Genomic DNA, 8,455 nt, shown 5'->3' on the forward strand with positions numbered 1-8,455 from the left:
TAAACCAGGCCGCTTATATGACGGTGCACTTTCCTCCCCGAACAGTCTGGCTGTCTTTAGTGCAGGCACGGCATCTCACAGCAGCAACAACAGAACCATGAGTGGGTTATGTCTGCAGTCAGCACTGCACGCAAACCAAGCTCACAGTTTCACTTTGTCTCTCTGTGTGACCTTCACTGACTTTGTAACTTAACAACAAATAAAAAGAGCACAAAAGGTATGAAAATGTAAGAAAAGTTTGATAAGGAAAGGTAAAAAAAGGTGAAAAATGTCCCATACGACCAGAAGTGCTTTCTCCTGCAGACAATGTTCACTCTTCCCACCTTGCATGTAGCCGAAAGCAAGAATGCACTGTGACATTAAGTATCACAATTTTATTACAAAAATTAAATTCTTCATCTCTCAGTTTTGCCATGCTTGGAGCATATAACAATACAGTAAAAAACCCGGACCCAGAGAAGATATTAAAGCAGATTTCAACAATGCTTCCACAGCACTCTGTCATTCATGCTGTTACTATACAAATACTGTAACATTCCTAATACAGAGTAGTACAAACACCTGCCAAAACACATCATGTCAGATAACAAACTGGAATTAAAGTACATTTACCAGAGAAACAAGAAACTCAACCCAGCTCAGGAAAGAAAACAAGAAACCCAAGAAACATTGAAATTGCAACTTATAACATACTGAATGTGCTGAATGTTTGTACCAGCCCAAGGCACCCAGGCTTTGTAGCAATGTTGGCAAGTTAACGACATTCTTACAGAAAACACTTGAAGCAAACGACGATTACAAATTGACTTGTACCACAGTCTGACTTTGCAGTGTCCTTCAACGTACCCTCCTCTCCTGGCGATCTCTTTGTCAGTCACAGTGCAAGTTCCGGAGGGGTGGGAGGGGGGGGGGGGGGGGGGGCAGTGTGTGTGTGTGTGTGTGTGTGTGTGTTTGTGTGTGTGTTGGGGGGAGGCAGGAGGGTGGTGGCAGGGAGCTGTACCACGTCAGACATCATTTCACAGAGCCAAACACCGACAAGAATTGGATGGACAGCATAATCTCCCACTCCGGAGGGGGAAGGGGGGGTGGGAATGGTTATGTAATTCCTCCCTTGGATTGTGAATTGTCCGAACATAAGGCGCAGATTGCCAGTTGCCAGTCCAAGACGAGGAAAGCCAAACGAAAGCTTTGGTGTGCTTTCAACTGAACATCCAAGAAAAAAATAGAAGGAGAACCGGATACCAATACTTTCTCACTGAGGTTTTCCAAGACAATTTTTTTTTTCTCCTCAAGATGGAAAGTGTTGTTTTGCACAGAAATACCTAAGAATGATAGAAATCCCCAGATTGAAGCTTACCAATAACTCAAATAGTCTCTAACGAACGTCAAATGAAGACGAGAACGACGAAAGCTCAGAAATACAGAGAGGCCTCTCTTTTATGCAGTTCAGTTGTGGGAACGGCAGGGCTCAAATGTCCATTTGGTCGCTCCACCAAATATTTCAATGTTGCTCTCCGTCCAGGAGAAGACGTTGCCAGCCGGTGCTTTGCTGTTGCAGGTCGCCAAGTTGTAGATCTCTGCAATAGAGAGTTTCTTACTCCAGATATTTAAGTTTGCTAACTCTCCAACATAAGCTTGTGTCGCATCGAAGCCTCCTCCCAACGTGTCCTGTGGAGCAGACAGATGTAACCATGAGTTCTCAAAGTATATCAGAGCATACATCATCAGCAGGATAAGAGAAGGCTCAAATAACCAGGGTTTGCCAAGTGTTATGGATTTATGTACAAGGACATACATGACAGGATTATGTTGTAAGGCACATCCAGTAAAATGACGTTTGACCTCATTTATGGCTTTAGGTCTGAACCTATTTACCTGCCTTTGTTCAAATTTATAAATTAACCTTGGATTTAAAGTTTCCTTTCTTTTGATGAACTCCAGTCTGCAGGTCATTCACTTAGTGTAAACATCAGTTGGAGTAATTCTTGAGTATAAAAGAGTCGTTCAATAGTGAGGCTGCAACTAATGATTATAGGCAAATGTGCAAATCCAATTTCCAGACAAATTTCCCAACATGATTTCTTCAAATTACCAAACTTGTCTGCTTTTTTCATAAAATGGTTTATAAGATGGAACCACCATGAGTATGATCCTTTCCTTTAATAAAACTGACTAAAAATGTTTAAAAGAAAGTTTTCAATGATTATTTTTTCATAGGCTAGCCATTTCATCCCATAATTGTTGCAAGTAAACGTCATAATGGGCATATCTTTGTCTGTGGGAGAACTCATTTTCTCTGTTAATACAATGAAATGATTCAGGCCAGTTTAATAAAGGACTGTTATCCCAGTGAAGGGATGATACATTACACACTAATGTGAGCTGAAAGCATTAATTAGCTACCTCTTCAAAACGTTTCTACAATCTCATTTCATAAATATTCAAGCCTTTAATCTTTGACCAAAATGAAATGCATAACTGTGTCGGGATTTTTTCCAAAATGTGTGAGGCGATTAAAGCGCGGGAATTAAAAAAATCACTGATCTGAAAATGAAAAAAATCTCCACCTGCTCTTGTCCCAGGACCAGCACTCCGTCTGGTTTGATGGGGTGGTAGGGTGCCAGATTCTCCCCGCTGCCCCGCATCACTCCGTCCTGGAAGGCTTCCCACATCCCGTCACGGGTGGTCCATGTGATGCATAAGTGATGCCATTTCCCGTCATTGATGAGGAACGGCAGCTTTGCCACCTTGCGGAAGAGATTTTAAATTAGACACGTCTCTCTCTCTCTGGTGAACAATCTTTCTTTCACACTTCAGGAGGAGGAGTCAGTGAACTTCCACACCTTTTCTTTCCCTTACTCTAGTAGATTAACTTCCCCTCTATCACATATCTGTTCTTCTATAAAAACGTATTTTTCTTTTCTTTTTCTTTCCCAATTCCAGATTTGGAACTAAGAAATTGTCAGGTGACTCATCCAAGCACAAAGATGACTACATTAACGTTTTCATTTTCTTGCACCCTTTCTAAGGTGCACTTACATTCTGAATATTAAAAAAAGTACTCAGTAATTGCAGTACTTTTGTAAAAGCCATGCAAAGGGTAAGACATTTGTGTTAACACTTTGAAGTTACCTTGTCATTGATGAGAATCTCCATGGGGTTGTTGCCCCACTCGATCAGCACCAGCTCGTTGGCCTGACCTGGGACAGCATAGGAGAAGGGCGTCCCCACCCCAGGAGAGGCGTTGGACTTGATCCACAGACACACGCTGAAGGAGTACATCTCAGGGAGGCTCCTCTTGGCTTTGGCGTACATGTAGTTGGTTCTCAGGGGGAAGGTGAGCTGGAATTTGTCTGTCGGCCTGGTTTCCTTACCTAAACAAGAATGTCAGATATATTGAGATTTTCATACAAAGATTATACTTATAGAATTTTCCTCAAGTTTTAGGAGAATAACTTTGATGTCTACCCTCATAACTCAAGTATACTTTAACATACATGGATAAATAACTTTGTAAGATTTGTGATTTATATATGCGTCTCCTTAAATTAATATAAAAATTGCATTGCTGGAGATTCTGCTCTAGTTTTTTTGCGAGTGTTTTTTTCTCTGTTGTCTGTGGCTCCGTATCCTCCATTTCCCTCCCTCTTAAAAACAATAAATGCCTTTGAAAGCAGCCGGTGCGAGGCGCAACCTGCAAAGTTCCTCTGCGGACATATTTCCCTCTGTTTTGGTACTCGTGTGCACGTTAAACAGTCAGGGTTTTCGCTCATAAAAAAAACAATAACTGAGCGAGGAAAGTGCAAACAGGTCTTGAGATATGCAAAGCAATGCAGCTTTCCTCTCCTCCCTCATTCATATATGTGCGCAACGTGATGGTTGCGGCATTCCAAAACCTTCCAAGTGAGAGCTGCTGAATATTTCTGGGTTTTTTTTTCTTGTGAAGACTGAAATGCATTAAAGCTCAAAAAACAATTCAGTGAACTCCTAATCTTGTTCAGACTTCACGTAGAGCCTCTTTTCATTTGGCTTAAAAATCCAAACGCACCTTTCTCCAGGTCTGTGATGCGGTGGTGCAGAGAGGTGAGCGTGGACTCCACTCTGTTCCGCTGGTCGGTGTCGTTCCTTGCGCCCGGTTTGGTCTCCTCTAACGTGTTAACCCGGGATAGGACCTGCTTCTCCATGTCGTCTATCTTGTTCTGCAGCAGGTCTTTCAGGCTGTTCGCCTGCACGGTGTTGTTTCCTCGGCTGTACTGCTGCAGCGGACAGAGGGACACAGACAGTGGGTTAAAGCAGGACACTCTGAGTGAGGATAAACTCTCTGACACATGTTCCCTTTGCTCTGTGTGAACCTTCCAGCATCTTCCTAAGTACCCGTGCTGTTTGTTTTCTCCGCGTCACATTATTCTAACAGCAGTAACACAATTGGTCGTTACTTACATTACGATTTAGTTTCAGTAACAAATTGAATTTAAACTAAACACATGAAGCTCAATAGAAGAGGCTGCGAAAAGCAGACCAATACTCAGCAGTGAATAAGAGGCTTACGCCTAATTCTATTTAATAACCCGGAAGGCTAATTTAATGAACTTTTGAACTGATCCGTACAGCTGTCCTTCTCTACTTGCCTACCTCTAGATTCTCCAGTCTCTGTTTCAGGGTCTGTAAAGTCTGACCCAGCTGGGCCAGAGTGTCTGTTGTGCCCCGGGATACATCCCCCATCGTGTTCTTTGACCCCGGCCGTCTCCCCCCGGGTCCCGTCGCCGGGAGGCTCTGGCTCTCGCAGCGGCTCAACTTAGACGTAAGTTCCCTGATTGTCTCCTTTTGGTTCATTATTGTTTCCTTTTGCTGCAGCACGGTCTCTCGCAGCTGCATCACCGTGGTCTTCAGGTTCTCCGCCGGCCCGCTGTTCTGCATCGTGGCCGTGCACAGGTCCATATCCTTCGGCACCGACGTGCAAATAAACTGCGTCTGTCCGAAGTCTTGCGCAGAGCTCCCCACAACAACCAGGCAAGAAAGTAGAAAAAGTTTCTGCGAGGATCCCTCCATGTTTCCAGTCGTGCAGCGCGGGTCAGAGAGTAGAGTGTGTGAGGTTTCAGCACCACGGAGCTGTCCACTGAAGCTGTGAGCTCTGCCGTCTGTGAGCACTTTATATAGCGGACATAACGCAGCGCAGATTCACCGCATCACTGAGGGGAGGCAGCGGGCTCTGCTGTACTGAGTCCTGCCCCTTATTTAAGGTCGTCCTCGCTGTTTGGAAAGGCACCTACCTACACAGCTCGTCTTCTACAACAGTGAAGCGCGCCTACACTGTCTAAAGTAGTAACAGACGCTGGTAAAGACCACGCAACAGAGGAAGAAACTGTCACGACATAAGAGTATTCACACCTTTTTTATAAAGTGAAGCAAGAAAGAGTGTTTTAGTGTCCAAAGTATACATTTTAGAAAATGATCCTACAACTAGGCCTAACTTAATAACGAGTAGGTATTTATATGTTTGGATAAATGTTTGGGGATAATTATTTATAGAAGTACAATAGCATGTTTCTTTCTGAAATGTAAAACGTTGTGAAATTGTATTCAATGGAAAGCTAACTTTAAATGTTAGTTTGCAGTTTTAATTTAGACTATGTCTAAATTTGATTACATTTTTGACTTTGACTACATTTTTGTCAAAACTGCAGCTCAGCTGGTCTATTTTTTTAAATCTATTTTTTTAAAATCTATATTGTGGTATCTATCTATTTTTTTGTACATTTTTAATTTTAATTTTTTCATTTAAATTGTACTGTGTTCACGTTTTGTTTGCTCTTTGCTGCTGTAACAATGTAAATTTCCCCGTTGAGGGATAAATAAAGGATTAACTTATCTTATCCTATCTTGTCAAATCATTTCGGCCTCTTATATAAGGCCACATGTAGTCCAATAGATCCTACTTCACAAGGGTCACTGTCCTTAAATATCTGGTGAAATGATGACTAATTGTTCATGTAAACTAATATCAGCAAATACTTAATAACTGTGTTGAGTCTATTCTATTACGTCATGGATCGTGCCACTGATAAACTACATTTAAGCATTCACCATCCTCTTGTAGTAGACCTGTGACTAATTGGGTTTGTTTTTAGCCCTTCATTGGTGCGTGGCAGCAGCAAAGCGTGGCGTAATTATCGGTCCACCTTAAATGATAAGTCGTTTCCCAACTCATCCACATAGAAGAGAGTGTCCCACGGTCGGAGTCCCCCACTCCCCCACCACCAACACAGCCTCCCCCTCTTCTTCCTCATGTCTGCTTTCACATCAGATAATGTGATTCAGAGCGTTGCTTTCCAATAAAGGCACAACAGGTTAATCCTACACGCTGTGTTTATACGTGTTGTAATGTACAGACCATATTTCTGTGTATATTTCTGAGGAAACACACAAACACACAGGAGATGCTCTGAGCTCCCCGGATGTGTTGATAACAGGCTAAACAAGAGGAATGCTCTTAAATGAGGGAGGAATGTGCTGGTTATTAAACATCACTACCCCTCTGGCTCCGACTTTGATGAATAAGATACAGTGAGAGTGAAATGCTCCAGCTCTCTGCCATAGATCAACAAATGATGAGTGATGGCACACTGCTGTAAGGGAACAGTCTGACCCAAACTAAACTTCAAATGAACTAAAGCTAGATTTGATATAATAAGATGCAGTGAGAGGCAATAAAACAGAAATTATCCAGACTCTGTAAAAGCAGAAGGGTTTTTTTCTATCATAACTTCACCTACTTTCAGGGTGCATTGAGAAGGGAAAAAGTATTGAGAGGTAAAACAAACAAATGTAAAGTGTTTCTGGAGTTTCAAAAATACATTTTTAATCATCATTACATTTTAGGGTGCACCCAGTGTAATACTAAATCTTTCCTGTTTATGCTTATCCTATAGCTATACATTAAAGGTCACGTATTGTGCAAAATGCACTTTACAATGTTTTTCCAACAGTAATGTGTGTCCCTGGCTTGACAACAAACCCCCAAATGTTGAGAAAAGTACATCTTCTCCATCTTTTTGCTGCTCCACTTTTCAATAAATTTGTGCTGAAACAAACTGTTAGGATATTTTCCCTTCATGACATCATAAAGGGCGATAACCCCTCCCCCAGATGGGTGACACTCCCACAGCTAGCTGTATGTTCTGCCCTTCCATCGTAAACAATAGGACATGTGCAAAAAAGCCCAAGACACCCCAAGCCCTTCCAGACTGGGGGCGTGGTCAGACACAGCTCATTTGCATTTAAAGCTGTAGACACAGAAACATCCGGTTCTGAGCAGGGCTGAAATAGAGGGGTTTATAGATAGATGATAACATACAGGATCGGAGTAAATCTTTTGGCAAGAAACTTCACAGACGTGTTTTGGGAAAATCTGAGACTTAATTTAACTTGTTGAAAAGGAGGATAATATGTGACCTTTAATAAAAATACTGGGCATTTTATTTTATTCCTCTAAGCCTTTGAAACTGTTCAAACAAGCAGTATTTGTATCAATCATCAGCTCTGTATCTCTACGTGACTAGAGAATGTTGAGAAGGTGAAAAGCCTAAAATGTTTTAACATCCACTTCATGGGTTTTTACAAGGAAGATTTTTGGCTTCTTTTTGATTTCAACCAAGCTCAGTTTTTCTAAAATTGTACAGTTGAGCTGTTTTCTATTTAGTCAATTTACAAAAAGTAGAAATCCTTCTAGGGTCTTAAATACTTTAACCAAGTACGAAGAAAGGAAAATTAACCAAATTGTTTACAATAAAAAATACATGAAATATCCCCTTGACTGTAAGTAAAGCCTTAGGGGCTTTTTAAAACCTAGCAGATTATTATATAAACTATGTCAGTGTTAATATTTAAGGAGTTAAAATAATTAGAAGGTCCACTCAGTTCATCTTCCTGTGCCTTCTTATATGTTCATTTGAAGTGCTTCTCTGTAAGATTCAATCTGTCACACTCTTGAATGTCCAGCATAATTCTACCCTCTACCTGTATCTATATTCACAGTCATCAACCATTGCACCACTAGTCCCACAATGGAGTCGTTTTATAAAAGTCACAGGTTTCCCGCCAACTGAAGAGCTCCCGCCTGATCTGAGACAAATGACTTCACCCTCGCTGTCAAATCAATTTGGCAGAGCGTAGCTTCAAGCGGAGCCATCAAACAGAACACAGGAAACAAATGCACAGCTGAACATTTTTAACAAGTTCTTTAATTTAGCTCAGTTGAATTTCAAGAACGTTTTTTTTTTTTTTAGAGTTGTGCATGATTTGGCTTGACCCACTGGCTAAGACGGGATGGAAATTGACCCAGCAGTCTTCCTCCATTTGTTTAATTATCGATCCAGCACGTTGTAATCAGCACGGTGCCAAGCTGAAGGCGATAAGCAGCAGATATAACAAATGGTTAATGGCAGGGTCTAATTGC

The 8,455-nt window shown here is 41.5% G+C and overlaps 1 protein-coding gene across 1 annotated transcript; it reads right to left on the reverse strand.

Annotated features, from left to right (window-relative positions):
- Positions 1 to 354: 354 nt before the first annotated feature.
- On the reverse strand, positions 355 to 5,132 carry LOC132981442 (neuronal pentraxin-1-like). Its single transcript, XM_061047451.1, has 5 exons — positions 4,633 to 5,132; positions 4,049 to 4,256; positions 3,133 to 3,374; positions 2,568 to 2,747; positions 355 to 1,668 (listed from the first exon to the last, which is right to left on the reverse strand). Exons 1-5 carry the CDS (start codon positions 5,047 to 5,049, stop codon positions 1,447 to 1,449), a joined length of 1,269 nt encoding a protein of 422 aa, XP_060903434.1. The 5' UTR covers positions 5,050 to 5,132; the 3' UTR covers positions 355 to 1,446.
- Positions 5,133 to 8,455: the final 3,323 nt, after the last annotated feature.

Source organism: Labrus mixtus, chromosome 2 (assembly GCF_963584025.1).
Source record: "Labrus mixtus chromosome 2, fLabMix1.1, whole genome shotgun sequence".
In the NCBI taxonomy this organism is placed as follows: domain Eukaryota; kingdom Metazoa; phylum Chordata; class Actinopteri; order Labriformes; family Labridae; genus Labrus; species Labrus mixtus.

Bases quoted from the DNA above. Each gene is read 5' to 3' on its own strand.
- LOC132981442 (XM_061047451.1), bottom strand. From the start codon at position 5,049: ATGGAGGGATCCTCGCAGAAACTTTTTCTACTTTCTTGCCTGGTTGTT. The intron at 4,257-4,632 runs GTAGGCAAGTAG...TGTCCGCTGCAG, and splicing joins AGAGACTGGAGAATCTAGAG to CAGTACAGCCGAGGAAACAA. The intron at 1,669-2,567 runs GTGGAGATTTTT...TCTGCTCCACAG, and splicing joins TGGTCCTGGGACAAGAGCAG to GACACGTTGGGAGGAGGCTT.